Source organism: Odontomachus brunneus, unplaced genomic scaffold (assembly GCF_010583005.1).
Source record: "Odontomachus brunneus isolate Ranch 3 - 2012 unplaced genomic scaffold, Obru_v1 Obru_scaffold_191, whole genome shotgun sequence".
NCBI classification, from domain to species: Eukaryota; Metazoa; Arthropoda; class Insecta; order Hymenoptera; family Formicidae; genus Odontomachus; species Odontomachus brunneus.
The window spans coordinates 247,335-265,300 of record NW_022639641.1 but is presented as its reverse complement, the minus strand read 5'-3'; the positions used below and the strand labels follow the sequence as shown (position 1 = coordinate 265,300).

The following is a 17,966-nucleotide window of genomic DNA, read 5'->3' as shown; positions in this document are numbered from 1 at the left end:
TATATATATATATATATATATATATACATGTGTATATACATACACACACACACACACATATATATGTATGTATGTATGTATGTATGTATGTATGTATGTATGTCTCGTATAGAGTAAGCGCTCGAATAAAAAGACTGACGGGGTTGCGCGTTACCGTGTGTCGCATCCGAAGGGGCCCCAAGTCCTCACATCCTGTACAGCTTCCCTCGGTGTCGCGCAAACGAGATAGAAAAAAGAACGAAAGAAACGGACAATAAAATAATAAAAGAGAAAAAGAAAGTAGATAAGTAAATAAGTAGTAAATAAGTAGAGGAAAAAAGGAAGGAAGAACGCGTCGCACTTTCGTGGTTGACTCGTTGATTCTCGTTTGTCCTCCGTATGCGTGTTTGCACACCGTTTGTACCCCGTACGAAACCGCCTCTCAACGAAAACCATGTTTTCTTTCTCAGGAGAGAAGCGGCGCCGGCTTCCCAGGCCTTTGGGGAAAAGTCGTCCTCTCTTCTTGTATAGAGTGCGCCGGACAAAACTGCGAGTGACCACGTGTGCGCTGCGACGTGCTTTACACACGCAACCGCCGAATCCCCCTGCCTTCTAAAAACTCGATAGAATGGATTCTCTAAAGTCGCTCTCTCTTTCATTGTGTGCGTGTGCGTGTGTCTCTCTCACAACTCGGCGGGAGCACGAAGGTATCGTAAAGAAAACGAATAATTTCCCCTTCGTCGCGCCATCCGTAATGATCCCCCGTCGATCATCCTCGGAGACTGAATCTCAATCGCGACTATAACGAAACGCGGATTGCATCAAGACGTCGTGCGTCTTCGCTCGTTCTTTCGCTCTTGCCGTTTGCGCGGGGGCTTTGAAACCACTACGAAACCCAATGGAATCTACAGATCCAGACGCTGCGATTGCACGAGATTTTTTGCTTATCGACATCGGTAGTGGTACTCGCCGAAGTTGCGTCGGTTTCTGATCGTCGCCCTCGCGCATATCGCTGAATTTCAGTTTACATTATCGAATACCTCCGAGCGGTTCTCTCATTAGTATAATTGCCTTTGAACTTGACACCGTTCTCTAGATAGAAGCACGTGACGGTAAGTAGGATTATTCTCGCAGGTAAGAGAGAGAGAGAGAGAGAGAGAGCGAGCAAGCAGTCCCGAGAACAAGGAGCCTTGTCGCGTGTCGTTCGATCGCGAAGAGTCGGGTGAAGCCGTAAGTAGATCCCACGTGCGTGAAACATGCATTGCGGAATGGCTCATTTGACGACATGGAGCCGCGGGAAGCCTGATAGCTAAAAAGCTCAGCATGTAATCGAACAATAAAGATCTTGACTCTACGGGAATCCATTAACTGTTTTACTTAGACATCAATGTAGTCTATTAAGTAACATTATTCACGTTCAAATGCAATATCTATTTTCATACATGCTGGTATTTCGTCATGCTGCATTCCAGATAGGAAACTTAGATACTCGTTTTCACAAACTAATTGAGGATTTAGCCGCTTTCGAGTAGTTGTTGTTGAAATCGCTAGAGTTGCTTAATTCCGTCTGATGTATTTATCAGTTTCTTCCTATCCTTTCTCCGAACGTAGACGCGTAATACTTACGATGTTTTGAATACAGGAAGTGACGAAAGAATATAAAAAAAAAAAAAAGAATTATCTTTGAAACAACACGTGTTCGCTTGAAATACGAATCGTGCATATTTGCATACGTCACCAGCAAAAATAATCTTTCGCGATAGTGACACAAAGTGTCGCAAATTGAGTATTAGCGCGAGTATCGTAAAATGGAAATTATTGATTATTAAAGCAAAAGGGGAATGCATAGAATATCTTACAAATTTGTTTAATCGATTGCAAGTGTTATTTTATGGATATATATTTTTATTTTAATGTATTTTGCAAGAATTTTTAGCATACATTTTCTCGCTTCTGACGTCAGTTAAAAGAAATAGACAATGTGAGACCAAGAGCCTTAAGTCGTAATCTTATGCAAAGTACTGTGTTAAAGGTCTCTCCCTCCCCCTCTCTCGTTCTTGGTGATAAGTGCAAACCGCCACGATAAACCGTAACGATAACATCGGTCAGAGGTTAAGTAGGCGGGTATTTTTTTTTTTAACGACCGCATGTAGTCGATGCGATTGGAGGAAATTGGTCTCATCCCAGCGCGGCACAAAAGCCTCTTCAATAAGCATAGTCATTTGTAACGCGCCGTTGTAGCAGAATCTTGGTTCCTTCGCAAGTTGCATGAGAACATAAATATCGCGCACAAATGGCAAAAGACTTACGGTAAGTAAGAAATACTTCCCTCGTTATAATTTCGTTATAATTAATTTCCTTGTTTCTTCCTTTTCGCGTGGTCGGTCCTCGATCGCGCGACTTAGAAGAGCAGACGACATTCCTTTTGGAGGTTATGTCGAGCTATCGTGTTCTGAAGGTTATGTACGCGTGGATGCTGTGGGAAAACGAGCGATGAAAATTGGCCTATATTTTGCGAAAATGATAGACGCTTAATAACAAAGCGTTCTTCTTTTGAAAATGTAGCTAATTGTATAATTGCAATATCGACGCGATACTGTGTACGAAATTCACGACCGCTTCACGTGAGGAGAGATGCAGTTTCAGGTTATGTAATTGTCAGGGTCGATTCGCATTAAGATACGGCTGAATCGCAAAGTTCAGTGCGCTAATTTAAAAATATGTCAACGTATTCGGTACTTTCTAATCTATCAGTCGCCACGTGGTCGTTCCTATCAGGGAATCTACACTAAGAAAATGAAAGAAGAATGATAGAAAAGAAAGAAAGAATGATAGAATCGTGTATATAAAATAATGTTTTTTTTCTGTAATTTTACAAAAATACAGCAATATATCGCCAATTACAATTATTTATAATTGTGACAGATAAAATTGTTGTAGATGTTATAAATAAAATTTTACACATTTGCCAGATCTTTACTTATTGAAACTGCTTATCATTTCAGGGAAGGACTACTATTGGGCATGGGAAACCCTCTACTTGATATCTCAGCAACTGTAGATACTGAATTTTTAAAAAAGTATGATCTAAAGTCCAACAACGCTATTTTGGCTGAGGACAAGCACAAACCCCTGTACGAGGAAATGGTTAGATTGTACAAAGCTGACTTTATTGCGGGAGGATCTGTACAGAATACTATGAGAGTGGCACAAGTAAATTTCATTTATGCAAAATCATTATTTAAGAAACAAATTAATACTTTGGAAACACCAGCATTAACGTCATGAGCAGCAGTGAGTAATTAAAACCTATATCTTACAGTGGCTACTGCAGAAACCAAATGTTGCCACTTACATGGGCTGTGTCGGCAAGGACAAGTATTCCAAGATTTTGGAGGACAAAGCTAAACAGGCTGGTTTGAATGTTCGGTATCAGTATGTTGAGGAGGAACCAACTGGAACATGTGCAGTTCTCATTACAGGGAAAGAACGTTCTCTATGTGCTAATTTGGCAGCAGCAAATTGCTTCTCACAGTCACACATTGAAAAGCCAGAAAACAAGCGTCTCATAGAAACTGCAAGATACATTTATATATCAGTGAGTACAGATTTTCTTTGATAATTGTAAGAGCAAAAGATATAATTATGAAGTAATTGTATGCTATGTTACAAAATCTTGTATTATTCATTTCAGGGATTTTTTTTGACGGTCAGTCCGAGCTCCATACAAACGGTAGCCAAACACGCGTACGACAACGACAAAATATTCATGATGAATCTCAGTGCTCCGTTTCTATGCGACTTCTTCCAAAAACCCATGTTAGACGCTCTACCTTATGTAGACATATTATTTGGCAATGAAACTGAAGCGGACACGTTCGCAAAGGTGAATAATTTTGCTGATTGCACAGACAGGAAGCAGATCGCATTGAAGATATCGGAGATGGAGAAAATCAATGACAAGAGAAAACGAATCATCATCATAACACAAGGCTGCGAGCCAGTGCTCGTAGCCAAAGACGGCACGGTGACGGAGTATCCCGTTGCGAAACTGCCAGAGGAAAAGGTTGTGGATACCAATGGTGCTGGCGACGCTTTCGTTGGTGGTGAGCACCTGGAATATTTTCCTCTTTGACGTTTGCACGCGGCACGAATTTATAAGATCATTAAACACGATAATCATTTCAGGTTTCCTCGCACAATTCGTACAAGGTAAAAGTATAGATACGTGCATAAAGTGCGGCATTTGGGCAGCCACGGAGATCGTTCAGATGTCCGGATGTACTTACGAGGGAAAGCCGAATTTCCAGTCTTGATCTACGCCAATTTGCTAGCAATAATGAGTACTTAATAAAAGGCTTAATCTTTTTTTACCTCGATCTTTCGACTTTTTGTATCAAATCTATATTTCACGTGCGTAAAGCAATTATAGGTATAAAAAATATATTTTCTAAAAAATTTATGTATATATATTCCCCTAAATTAAACGAAGTTCAACCATTGATTTAATAGAGAGAAAGAGCTATTTTAATTTTGTGTAATTTCAAACCGCAGTTTATTCCACGTGTATTATCTTACAAAGTAATTTAGGGGATTATATTAGCGAGAAGTCAAGTCTGTGATGGTCAACCAAGATTTTTATTTGCATGTAGATACAATTTGTATCGCGGACTACCCACTTGAGAGCATAAACTGCGCAGAATTTCGCTCACACGCGCACTTACATCGCGGCACGCTAATTTACATACTGTCGAGGGAAAATCAATACAATCACCGGGTATGTAGATATTACCGAGAATTTGCTGGTTAGCTTCGCGTACACGACCACCGGCCGTATGATATCGCGCACGGGAGTATAGCGTATTCAATTATGCGAGACACGGCACGCGTGCGCGATGTATATATACGGCGAGGCTGCGGAGTTTCGAGCAGGACAGAGACATATCGAGCTATGGAAACAGACGAAGAGACGAAGGATGGACGGACGCGCGCGCAAGAGAGCGAGCGAGCGAGAGAGAGGGAGGGAGAGAGAGAGAGATGGCAATTCTTAAAAAAATCGATAATCTCATTACGGAATTGCATAGGACATACCGCGCGTTTTGCATGCACTCCGTTCACTGCGGGGCAGTGTCGTATGAAATTCGACCGGCACCATCTTTGTCGCACAATGTAGATCATTTTTCTGTTAAATAACTCGAATGATAATCGATCATTTGCACCATCGCAAATGTCATTTTCCGTCTGCCTCTTTCGCAACAAAAAATCGACTTGTTGAAACGACGAAAAACGAATCGTCTGTGTGTCTGCAAAATCTGTAAATTTCACGTTTTTTCTTATTTGCAGCTTTTGTTTTTCTACGTCTCGTGTATGTTTAAACTATCTCACAATTTTAAGTAAAACAAACGTGCGTCCAAGAGACAAGTACGAGAAAAATGCCACTGAAAAAGAGAAATCCAGGGATTCGCTAATGGGGACGAATGATACGGTCCTGCCGACTCTCCTCGTTGACAAGGATCTCCCAGTTGCGCTGCGTGGCATCCGTCGGCGCGCGACTCGTCAGCCCAAATGGGAGAACGATTAAAGCGAACGCGAGGTGGTCGGCCATAGTCTCTCGAGCCGGGCTCGCCGCGTGCGTGCCGCGGCCGTTGCATCTTCTCGCTGCCGCGCGCGATCGGCCTCGTTCTTCGCTTTCTTCGTCGCGCCGTACAGCAAATCGCCGTGCCACGGGCGTACGTTCTTTCTCTCTCTCTTTCACACACATGCGCACACGCACACAACACACCCATGCACGGGAGGACAGGTACTTGTGTATACGTGTGAGCATAAATTCGTATCTCGCGCGGTCGCGACGTATCACTACACGTATGTGGCTGATCGCGCGCACGCCAACGTGTCATGTATTTACATGCACACACGCGCGCGCGCGCACTCTCGCGGATACTCATAAACGTATGCGGGTACACTCATTTGCAGAACGATTTGGACACTTCTCTCTTGGCGCATGCGGAAGCTAGCGGACGTCCAATTGGAGAATTTGTTTTCGAGTGATTCTCAGGTGATATGTTTTCTTATTGGACGTCGGGCGCGCTCGAAATGCATCGGCAAACAAGTGTTCAAACCGTGCGGGGAATGAGTGTACACGAGTGCGCACGCGCATATCGCGCAAAGAATGTACGTACGTACATATATATACATATTGCAATGTGCAGCATGTTTATGTGCATACGCGCGCGCATATGCATGCAGATACGTAACGCACACTCGTTCCGTCACACATGCGCACTACGGCGGAGACACGCCATCAGCGCGACGCACGTGTGACCGGCCGAGAGAGCGCGTTAGTGTGTTAGTGAGGCGCAGACCGGGGCCGGGATTGGTCGAAGGGAACGCGTGCCGCTCTACGGCTATCCCGTGCTTCGTACTTCCGCCGCCGTGTGCCGGAGAGCGCGCGGCGAGCTGCGCAGTGCGCTCCCCACCGCGTGCGCGTAGTGTGTAACCCCCGCGCGCCGTCCGCCATCTTTGTCAAGTGGGTAACCTTTGTTGATTTGTGTGAAATGTGACGCCGTTGTCGCGCGAGATAATTGGTGATCGTGATTACGCGTTCCGTGTGTCGTTGATAGCCGGTGATACGTGCCACCGTCGTGCTTGTGGATTTACCTGTCGATGGAGCCGTTGCGACCAGGTAACAGGCCCGCACGGGCATCATCGTGTAGGCTCGCCGCGGTATAAAAACCACGCGAGGATCGGCCGTCGTCGTCGTTGCCCGACGCATACGGGGTCCGAGCGGTGTTGTCCGCCCGCTCTTCGGCCAGCGGCGCGAGAGAGCGAGCGAACGAGCGTGCGGACGTGCGTGCGAGCGAGTGAGAGCGAGAGAGAGAGAGGGAGGGAAAGAAAGAGAAAAAGACGGAGATTCCTATACGCGGTGCAATAGCGTTGACGGTGTAACGTTTCCTCGCCGTTTTTTCACCAGGCGCATACGTACGGCGAGAGTTATGCGACGACGATACACGCAGGAAAGAGAGAGGAGTTGTGTAGTGGATGCCACGAGGACGCGTGTCTCCACGACGCGGGCACGACGACGACGACGACGCCGTCGTTGCCGTGCGTGGTTTAAACGCCCGCACGGGCGAACGGAGGAAGCCAGCGAAACGTTCGAGAAGCAGCCGTGTGTCTGCTGCCAAGATGGCTGCCCGTCGCTCGGGTCGCGACGATCCCGCGCGCCTCGTCGTCGTCTCGTCGTCCGCTCCGACGTAGATCTCGCACCGACGGCGACGACGAGTGTGCCTCGGACGTCTCCCGCCCGTTCATCGCGCCGTAAAATGCTCCGTTCGCCTGCCACGCGACCGTGCCGTCAGCGGCAGCTCGTCACGTACGTGGCGACGGCCGTCGCGCGCTCGTCGTGCCGCTGGATGCGTCGACGGCGCAGCCGACGGCGGTGTTCGGACCGCGCGACGTCGTCCGCGCGTCGATGCTCAATTATAGGGCGTTCACGGAGCGCTCGCCGTGCTGCCCGCGCGAGAATATCCGCTCAAAATGGCTACCCGTCGGGATCGCGGCCGCCGACACCTCGCGCCGACGGCAACGAAGACGACGACGATGACGACAACGACGATCCATCGTGATTATAGCCTTCGTCGTGACGACGGTTTCTCGTCGCGCGCCAAATTCGCAGGTCGCCACGGCCGATCGATCGTTCGTTATTCGTTTTCCCTCCTCCTCTGCTCTCCCTTTCCCATTGCCTCTCGCTCGTTCGCTCGCTCTCTCTTTCTTTCTCCGTTCATCTCTTTCCCTCTGTTCGCGTCACCTCGGAGTGACCGAGGCGAGCCGACGAGCGCATTACGACAACGACGGCAACGCACGTTCCTCGCGCGTGCACGCTTCGCCGAGCGACGGGCAAGCGGAGCAACAGCAGTTTAGGGTCGTTCCAACAAACCGTTCCTCGGTAGCGACGGCGACAGCGGCAGCTGCTCGCTCGCTCCGTTCTCTCTCTCTCTCTCTCTCTCTCTCTCTCTCTCTCTCTCTCTCTCTTTCTCTCTCCGCTCTTGTCGCGTCCTCTCGGTCGGTCGGTCGGTCGTCGTCGCTCGCTCGCTCGCTTGCTCGCTCGCTCATACGATCGTTCACTCGCTCACACGCTCGTTCGCTGGGTGAGAGGGGCTCCGACAAACACGCGCAGCCGGCGGCCTCTCTTCGCCCTCGGCCCCATCGTCATCTTTAAGCGGACGAACGGCGGACAAATAGACGGACGTGTTCGTTCAGCCGGTATTTCATTTCGCCTAATAAGATAGCGAGCGGAGAAACACACACATACGCGCGCGCGCGCACGCCCGTGTAGGAGAGCAAAAGCACGTCCGCTGCTTGTCCGGCCGTTCTCGTGGCCTCCTTCCTTCTCCTCCGCGTCACTCTCTTTCTCATTGTCCTTTCTTGTCTTCGTAGCGATCAATCCTTGACTCATGATCACTCGACTCTCTGCCCGGGGTTTCTGCGAGTCCTGATCGCTCTTCTGCTCGGGGTTTCGCTCGAAACGGAGCGCGACAGTCATGCGACAGTCACCGCGTCGAGTTCATGCGAAAGATGCTTTCCGAAGTAATCGCTAAGGTATTTGACGTTTCCCGCGAAAACACAGAGCCTCGGTCGGAACGTTCCAGAAAGCATTCCTTAGCTGTTCGCGCGCGCCACAATTGTAGTCTAAAAAATCATTCAGCGAAATTTCGTTTCAGCAAGCTGCGTTCGAGGGTTCACAGCGGTGCGATTTAATCAATTTGGGGCTCAATTCGCGAACAATACGGAAGTGCGGGAGAGTATACACAGGTGGAGAAACGCACTGTATGTCGCGGCTATCGCGTTCTCTTCGTCGCGAGTGATGCTACAGATTACAATCACGCGTCGAAATTCGAATGGACACCAAGCATGAAGTGCTTGTCTGTCAATCGATTGAGACGATATCCGTGCAAGGATCTCCCGCGGAGAGAAGACACGCTGAATTGCCGGTGTCGTTTGTTGTGACGTCAGTTGGAACGAAAATATTGTCACCCTTGTCGTCGTAAGTGTCGTGATGTTTGAGGGGCGCGTGTGTTTTTGCACGCTGCTACGTCACTACAGCTCTGCAAAGCTTCGGGCATCTGTCAGAGCGACCAACATCAAACGTTATCCCTCGCGGTCGCCGGTAATCTCTTTCCCCGAGCTGAAAAAACCGCACGAGCGCGCGCCACCCCGTCAATGGAGTGTTGAAGTCGCGGCGCGTAGTAAAGACGCGAGTACTATGGTATCTCTCTCATTGAAGCTACGATAAAACGGCGACGATAAACGAGCGAGCCGTCCCATTGACGTTTCGCGCGCGCAACGCGCGACGACGACGACAACGACGAGGAAGAGGATCGCATTTCTCTTTCTCTCGACTTGACACGCGTTTTTAACCCCTCTGCTCTCTGGCCTCGCTGTCCTATGATTGAAAGCTTTCCGATTCTTCGGCCGCCTTCACGCTCTCCTCTCAATTACGCCTTATGCCCGGTTCCATCAACGTCGATTGAGTCTTAACCTGAGTTTAGTCGTCTCATTTCTGGTTATTTTACTTGGATTCAGATCTTTCTTTACGGCTCTTTCACCGAAATACCAAAAGGTACGTTTTCCAAAAAGTCACAGATCTGAACGTGTTCGAACACGTCTTAACGTAACGGCGGTTAAGCTGGAACTTAACTTGAGTTTAAACCGTCTTTAGACAAATCTAACTCAGGTTAAGGTTTAATCGACGTTTGAAGTCGTTGGTGAAACGAGTTTCACAATCTTCCGAATTAGACCCTAATGCGCAAAATAAACAGAACCGAGCTCTCAGGAGTTATGAACGGCGATGGGATGCTCGTTTTAAGAAGCGAATTAGCGCTAATCGACGTTGCTATGATCGATCTTGGTTAAATTTCAACAGCTCCTTGATCTTCCTCTTTTTTATTTGACAATTCCATCTTTCTTTCGTTTGTTTCTTTCTCAACAGCTCCATCTTAAAGTAGATGGAGTAGCAAGAGAGAGAGATTGAGATAATTGAGACGCACGCTAATCGACGTCAGCGGCGCAATGGAGCCTTGGAGCAAAGCGAACTGTTGTGAGTGCGTCGTCGAATTGATTGCATCACGTCGCGTCATTCTTCCGGTGATAATTATATGCATCGCATAACTGCGCTCTCTCTCTCTCTCTCTCTCTCTCTCTCTCTCTCTCTCCTTCTCTCTCTCCTTCTTTTTTCCATGGTATAATATAATATCACGTAGCAATCGAGCGTACTACAAAAGGTTCTGCACCAATATATGCGATGCGATACCATAAGAAGCGCACGTGATTCTGCAAGATGTATTCTATAATAAGCAAATTTCATCTCAATCGCGGTGTTTTTCAAGTTTATATTTGGCATAAATTTATTTCCTCATACCTCTTTCGAAGGTTGTCGTCCTCTTAATGTCCCAAGAATGGAAAAGCCATTGCATTGAACGAGAATTTATTTCTTTACGCACTCATTGATGCATTTAAAGCCAGCGGCATACTTGCTTGTTTTCATGAATTGTTTGCTGGATAGAAAAATACTCTGTTCTGATTGGTGTATTTCTGAAGATGGATAAAAATGCACTAATCAGAACAAAATATTTCCATTCAGCACGAAAACAAGCATCTTGTGTCGCTGGCTTAAGGCCCTTGCAGAATGCTAAGTAACAGGTAATAGGAATAGGCATTAACCAATAAAAACAGGGAATAGAAATAACTAACTAATCCGAACTCCTATTCCCTGTTCCTATTACCTGTTGCCAGGTATTGTGCATAGAATGTTAAGACTATTGTTAAATACTTCTCGATATTTCCAGCTGCGAGAGAAAATAGTCGTTGTAGAAACGAATAAGGCTTTTCGCAGTGTATTGAGAGTGAACCATTGAAGAACATTCCGGACTGCCGGCGGAGATTTGGCGGGAAGCCGCCTAGTACGTCCTCTATAACAGAAGCATGAGCAGCGCTTGCTTTCCAGAATAGAATGAACACGTGGTGCGAAAATACGGTGGCGAGGGTTTAGAACGAGAAGCCGGTTTAACTGGGCGCTGCGCAGTCTCTTTTTTCCTGCCTCTTCGGCGTGCGCTGGCACTCAAGGCGCCGGCATATTTATTATCACTGGCCTAGGTCAACTCGTATCACAAGGTACATCTTCACCGTCGTCGCCGTTTATTCTCGCGATAATTGATCTTCTCCAGCCCTCCGTATTTTCCTCGTGTGCGGGATCATGCGACAAGTGTTTCTGTGTCGAAATTCTCATGTTCATTCCGCCACGTGGTGTTCAGCCAACACGAACACGTGTGACTCGTAATTCATGCGATCTGGCTGTGAGACGAATGCTAGGATCTGCTCTTCAATTTGTGCTACGATCCCGTAACTGCTGGGCGCGTTTTTTTTTTTCGCGTGACTCTCGTGGGTGATTGTGAGACACGTAGGCAGGAGATACGCAAAATGGCAAGAATGTGTCGTGCACAACAAAGCGAGCTGACCTGCTTAGCTTTGTCTTCTCTCTGTTAACAGTGTGATTCGTGACCTACCTCCGAGCGACGATGGCGGCGATCGAAGTCTCTCGAATAGCCCATAGCTTACCTGAGAATTGCGCTTCGTGTGCTTCGTGTGGAACGTGAAATAAACGTGTATACGTTGCCATCGGGAGCGTTTAGGCCACGCGGCCCGATACCGCGCATTGTTTCTCACGCTTCGACCACGACCACGGCAGTCGCGCGCGCGCGCGGTAGAGAGAGAAAGAGAGAGCGAGAACGCCGAGAGAGTAAAACAAAACCCAGCCGGTTTTTCGTCGTGCATCTCTTCGCCGGTACTTCTCGTCGAGACGCTATTTTTCTCGGCCAAAGTTCAGCGGTTAATCGTGGACGTTGTTGAACGTGGTCGTTCAGATCTCGAAAGTAAACCTCGATTAGCAAGCTGGACTTTTCCACGGGAAGCACGATAAGTGGTTTCTCATGAAAAATCGGGAAACCGGTATTACAATAAAATATATTGGAGGACCGTTATTATCGAATATCTCTCCGGGGAAATACCATTAGGCCGGCGTTCAGAAGTCTCCTTTTTCCAGTAGCAAACCACGCGTTTAATTCGTCGACGTGTCTCCACTCGAGAGCAGCCCCGTTCGCACCAACACTCGCGCGGCGCCGATGGGAAGAAGCTTCGGAATTCACCTGATACGCAGTTGGTGCACGAATCCTCCGATTAACGGTTCAAGAACGGTCTCTATCGCAAGAGCTCACGTGCGCACAAGTGACGACCCGTTACGACATTTCTCGCCGAGAGTAGACATTCTACCGCAAGTTCAAAGATCCGCGCGGATGGGAGCGGTGACTGGAAGACGACCCGTTCAGCCGTCCGTCGTCGTGGCGGTAACGCGCGCGGCGGACGTTTATACCTCGGCCAGGCCCCTATTGATATATGTACTGTACTCTCCGTACCATTCTTACTCCTCATATCTCGCGATCCTAAATCTCATCACCGCCGGCCGCGTCGCGTGCGCTCACACACATCGTCTACGCGACCGATTTAATGAGCCGCGTGCAGCCTGTAAGTCGTTTCGCGTTGCGCAATCCCCCGCTGCACAGTGATTTTAAATATTTGCCTCATGCGCTCGCGCACGCATATACGCACGCATGCATGCACACGCGCACGTGTGTGTGTGTGTGTGGTATCGCTCGGGCTCGCGCGCGCAGGAGAAAGTTCATCGCTCACGGGGAAAACCGGACGATCGTTTACGGCCGAGTCGAAAATCGCGTGACCCGAGCGTAAGAATCGAATCTGTGTGTTGTAGCGTGTGCGTTGTGCGAGCGGCGAACAAAGACGCGGGCGAATAAATCCGGGACCTCCTCGCAAGAGGAGGGAGGAGGCGAAGGGGGCATGAATTGGCCGCGTGAGTTCTTGGATTCCGTCGCCGCGGGCACGCGAGGATGATCGTTTAGCCGCGATAATGGTGGGTCGAACGGGAATCGAAGAGTATTCGGGATACACGAGTAACACCGAGTCATTTTGTAAAATTCACTTCTAAGAGAGTCATGTAACGTCCAAGTAGTGGAAAGGAATCGCGCGGTTTACGAAGCCGGGCTGTTGCCTCGGGGCATCTCAATTGACGTGTTTTATACGTCGTCATCACCTGCGGAAGATTCAATTTAGCCGGGATCACGTCGATCACGTGCATAACGCAGTCAATCGCAACATCTGGAATTTTATCGCGCGGTCGAGTCGCGCAAACCTTCTGTCTCGTGGCGCGCCTAGAAGAGATGTTGCTTGAAATTCCTGTCCTCCTCTCTTTAAATTTCCTCAAGTGTAACTCCACTCGAACAGTACAGAGCGACAGCCAAGTCATTCGAGCAAGTTTTCATTCATACAGAGTGAATTTTCCACTCTAAATCGTCGAGTGGATATTCTCACTCGAAATTGAAGAGTGATTCTCACGTGTTCATTATTGCTGCAATGAATTTACTTTAATCGATTGAAACACTCTCTCTCACACGGGATAAGAAGACACTCTAAGCCTGAATGAAACGTCCTACATTCTGCTTGTGGCAGTATTTTCACTTGTTTTCACTTTATTTAAAGAAATGTAGAAGTTTTAGCTGTACTGTCTTAAGAAACTTACATTATTTCTGTTCTCTTTTCTCTCCCGCCAAATGTTAGATGTCTGCTTTATTCGAAGTACAACTTTGTAGAAAGAACTATCCCTCGCGGTAAAAACGGTAGTGGGTAATTCGACAGCCTGTACACAACACGTGTAGCGGTAGTCTGGCGTGGCTATCTGTGCTCGAAAGTCAGTAAATGTCAGATATTATCTGGCATCGTGGGTATCGAAGGGAAATCGCTTAGTGCCGCTAAGAACGTAGAGTGGCCGAAACTCGTACGAATACTCCCACACACGACCTCTGCAACCCCGTCTGTTCTGATTTCAGGGTCAGCGCAATAGCCGGCGCGAAAGAGGAGAGACGGCAGCGACAACGCAAGCGAGGGCGAGGATTTCTCGAAGCCAGGCTTCGGAATCGCGAGAGAAGCAGGATGTAAACGTCGCGGTCGGTGAACGTGACGTTTACCCGGTGAAGAGAGGAGGGCACTAGCCGTGACTTCGTCGACGCTGTCGCGTCGTCCGCGGCTCGGCCACGGAGGACGGGGGACACGATGGACGACCCGGAGACGACCGACACTTGGTCGGGTTGGTTTCTCGATGCGATACGGAAGATACGTACTCAGAAGCAACGGCCAAGCGTGGAGCGGATATGCCACGCGATACGCCAGCACCACAACTATCACGAGGAGGAGATCGCCGAACACCTGGAAATCGCCGTGAAGCGTGGCGACGTGCTCAAAATATTTAATAAGGGACAGTCCTCGTACAAGGACCCGTGCGTGTTGCAGTCAAGGCCGCTCAGAGTCACCAAGTCCGTGGACCTCAGCAAGGTCTTGAGTAAGGCCGTGCGCGAGCTCGGCGAACGCGAGGGTTCTAGTCTCAAGAGCATCGAGAAATTCATCAGACAGAGCCACACTGTTGAGGAAGATGTCGATGGCGACCTTAGAGCTGCACTCAGGCTGTCTGCGAAGCGCGCGGTCGAACGGGGTCTCGTGCTTCAAGAGGGAAGACTGTTCCGGCAATCCGACCGACCGCCGCACCTCAAGAAGTACAACGATAGCGCTCATACGCCGCCGGAGCCGCCCGTGCCCAAGGTGAGTCATTTAAACTCGCTAAAGTGAGTCGTGCCGATGATGACTCACTACTGCTCTGGGAAAAGCGCGACCCGTCGCAGGATTACCGACAGAGATCCGCGTCTGATTACCTCGCACTTCGTGCAGCGCTTTATGTTTCTTCTCTGCGACGTCGAAAGATAAAGAGCTACCTTCCAGCGGAATTGATCGACACGCGATCTCGCAGAATCACTAGAAATTTCGATACCAGGACTACCACTGCAGCTCTGACGTATTGAAATAGCGCAGAAAGTTCGTGGAACTCCGAATTCAGCTTTTATTCTTGTTGGTGAAGAGGGAGTAAATGTAAACTTGTGAACCACTCTCTCTCTCTCTCTCTCTCTCTCTCTCTCTCTCTCTCTCTCTCTCTCTCTCTCCTTATTTGGCTCTTGGTTTACGTTTCGTCTTACGTTTTCAGCCTCGCCATCTTGCTGGAGCGACACTTGACGTGAGCGTCTCTTCTCACGACCTTGAACCCGGGCGTGCCGCGTAAACCGAATGGTGCGAACGGCTGCGAAATTAATTTGACGAAGAATATTCTCCTGTATCGCCGCCGCCACCGTCACCTTGTATTACGCGTCGCTTCGGTCACGCGTCGTCGCTTGCGCTCACGCGCGTACGAGAACAAGCCTTCAAGCCGGAAAATATCGCGCCGGGTCGCGCGCAGTAGTAGTGGCCACGTTCCAGCGAACTTGGGGGACGTCGGTTGTGTGGCGGTCGCTGGAGTGGGACGACGATAGGGGACAAAGGGGCAGGGAGAACGAAAGAGGAGGAGGAGGAGAAGCAAAGAGAGAGAGAGAAGCTCGGGACGATAGGCTATCTCGCCGGCTGACTTCCGGCGACTAGTTTGTACATCGCTTCTCTCTTATTGATCCTCCTCCTCCTCCTCCTCCTCCTCCTGCTCCACCGCGGAATCGCTGTCTTTCCGCCTGTGCGTCCCCGACGAGCGCGAAAAATCGCGAAAACGCAGCGACGCGCCGACGCGCGACCGCCAATCGTCCCGTTCGTAGCGCATCAGGTGGTACCCGAACACCCGGTCGGCGAACGATGCTTCACACATACAAACATACATCCGCCCCGCAGATTTCGGTGCAGTTTATTTTCCCGCGCTTTTCCTGAACGACACACCTCGTTATCCGCTACTAATCGCGAGAAGCTAGCGGATCGATCACCATCATCACCACCACCACCACCACCACCACCACCACCGGCGCCTCCACCTCCACCTTTACCACCCGCGCGGTGTTTTACGGGCACCCAACCATTTTGAAAATTACATAGGCAAGCGCGTTGCAACGCCGGTCGATTGCAATGTCCGCGACAAGCGAGCCGCCTCGCTGCCGGCTGCATGGGCGGAAATGAAGTCGTTGCGTTAACGCGGATTAAATGCCTTCCATGAGGTGGAAGTATTATGCGAACCTTTAACTAACCCGGTGAAATGGAATGTCGTTTACCACCCGTTAAAGAGAACTGGTCGCCACGATATAAAAATTATCTGAAGACCGAGATGGTTTTGCTGAATGAGAAACACACACGTTACGTAACAATGTTTAGGAAATCAGCTTCACGTCCGCGCAAATTAGTTTGGCACGGAGACGTTACAAGCGTGTCTCAGATGTCTCTTTTACTTATCTCATTCTTCAAATGAGGAAAGACAATTAGAGTCGTCAAGCCTCGATAGTCTCCATTTGAACTAGTTAAATTCTTAAATACGATCTAAGAGGCTTATTTACGATCTTACGATTAACGATCTAAAATCCCAAAGTTGAAGTAGCTACGGTTGGCTTGAAACTCGCATAGTCTATTGTCTCGCGATCGAGACATGGATTTAGCGATTCGCTGTATCGGCATTCGCAGCATTTACGATATCGGAGAATTCTGCTCGAAGTCACGCTGACTTGTTCTCTCCAAGTGTTGCGGCCTCGCAACTTCGAGGCGGAATGAAATTAACGGATAATGTTGGCGCGTGAAGCATTCACGGGTACACGCATAAAGGTGCGATACAGCGAGTCGACCAATCGCGCAACAGGTCGCTGTCGGTGCGAGAAACGGAGGCAAATCGCGCGCATATCTTGAGCTTTCTCTTTGTAATTTAGCATCTTCCACTTTGAACGAGGCACAGTATTGCTTATACTACGTCACATGACTCATGCTTGTTATTAGGTTCATGCAAAAGTGCATTCTTCCATTAAATTCTCACAGGAAGTTTGACTATGGAAAGTAGCGAGTCTTCGTTAGATGTCTAAAATAACACTGAGTCAGTGCTTTTCTCATTTTATTCGTAAATACTGTTAATCCTTCGAAATTGAATAATTTCGTTTCCTATTTTGTCTCTTGACAAACTCAACCTTTTACGTCAACCTAATACAATATGTAATATTTGAAAATTGAAGAAAAATATTTCAACATAAGAAGACTATAAAAATTTATTTGAATTTTTGTGGAGTAAAATATACTCTCATTGCCAGGGTTGGGAAGTAACTCGTTACTTATAACGAAATTACAGTTATATGTTATAACGAAATTACAGTTATATTTTTTCGGTAACTGTAACTTAGTTACTTTTTTCCCACCTGTAACTGTAATTTAACTTAGTTACTTATTTTTAGTAACTTGTAACTTTTTTAACAGTTACTTTAATAGTTACTTGAGGAACGTAAAATAAAATTAAAATTATATAGTAATCGTATATTAATTTAATAACCAAAATAGCAGAGAGAATTAAAAAAGAATCCAGTCGTATGTCATCAATTTTGAGTTTATTTTCAGATGCAAAAAGAATTCTTCAGAGTTTAGTTCAGTGAAAAGAATTCTTTTTGCATTAAAAAATGAACTCAGAATTAATGCCATACGATTGAAATTTCTCTTTAAATTCTCTGTGCTATCTTTATTATATTAACTACAGATTTGAAATTTGTTAAATGGATTGACTAATTAATGTGATAGATATTAATTATAAAATTCAATTTTTACATTTTAGTAAAGTTTAAAATGTAAAATTTTTGTAAATGTAAGATTTACAATAATCATTTCAAGAAAGTAATTTAAACGACTCGTTACTTTTTGAGTAACTATAATTATAACGAGTTACTTTTCATAGCTAGTAACTTGTAACTAGTTACATTTTCAGCAAAGGGAACTGTAACTAGTTACTTTTAAAAAATAATTTCCCCAATCCTGTATATATATATATATATATATATATATATATATATATATATATATATATATATATATATATATATATATATATA

At 47.4% G+C, this 17,966-nt stretch overlaps 3 protein-coding genes across 14 annotated transcripts in view; 2 read left to right on the top strand and 1 right to left on the bottom strand.

The window, feature by feature from the left end:
* The window catches only part of LOC116851786 (adenosine kinase 2-like), a 22,139-nt gene extending 17,781 nt beyond the window's left edge, over positions 1-4,358 (top strand). For 7 of the 10 annotated variants that reach the window (XM_032831573.1, XM_032831572.1, XM_032831575.1 and 4 more), the window contains 4 exons: positions 2,985-3,192; positions 3,302-3,577; positions 3,674-4,085; positions 4,168-4,358. In XM_032831573.1, the coding sequence (XP_032687464.1) occupies positions 2,985-3,192; positions 3,302-3,577; positions 3,674-4,085; positions 4,168-4,295 (1,024 nt within the window). In that variant the 3' untranslated portion in view covers positions 4,296-4,358. The other 3 variants (XM_032831577.1, XM_032831578.1, XM_032831576.1) reach the window with 3 other exon arrangements.
* Positions 4,359-4,496: 138 nt separating this feature from the next.
* Positions 4,497-5,884, bottom strand: LOC116851788. Its single transcript, XM_032831581.1, has 2 exons — positions 5,405-5,884; positions 4,497-5,291 (listed from the first exon to the last, which is right to left on the bottom strand). Exons 1-2 carry the CDS (start codon positions 5,874-5,876, stop codon positions 4,786-4,788), a joined length of 978 nt encoding a protein of 325 aa, XP_032687472.1. The 5' UTR covers positions 5,877-5,884; the 3' UTR covers positions 4,497-4,785.
* LOC116851785 (histone acetyltransferase KAT6B-like) overlaps positions 5,884-17,966 on the top strand; it is a 25,097-nt gene continuing 13,014 nt past the window's right edge. For 2 of the 3 annotated variants that reach the window (XM_032831568.1, XM_032831566.1), the window contains exons 1-2: positions 5,884-6,661; positions 13,929-14,694. In XM_032831568.1, coding sequence (XP_032687459.1) covers positions 14,152-14,694 — 543 coding nt within the window. In that variant the 5' untranslated portion in view covers positions 5,884-6,661; positions 13,929-14,151. Of the gene's footprint in view, positions 6,662-10,820; positions 11,146-13,928; positions 14,695-17,966 lie in introns of all 3 variants that reach the window. The other variant, XM_032831567.1, reaches the window with a different exon arrangement.

Coding starts and splice junctions, on each gene's coding strand:
- LOC116851788 (XM_032831581.1), bottom strand. CDS start 5,876: ATGACACGTTGGCGTGCGCGCGATCAGCCACATACGTGTAGTGATACG. Junction 5,292..5,404: donor TTTTCAGTGGCATTTTTCTC/GTACTTGTCTCT, acceptor TGAAATTTACAG/ATTTTGCAGACACACAGACG.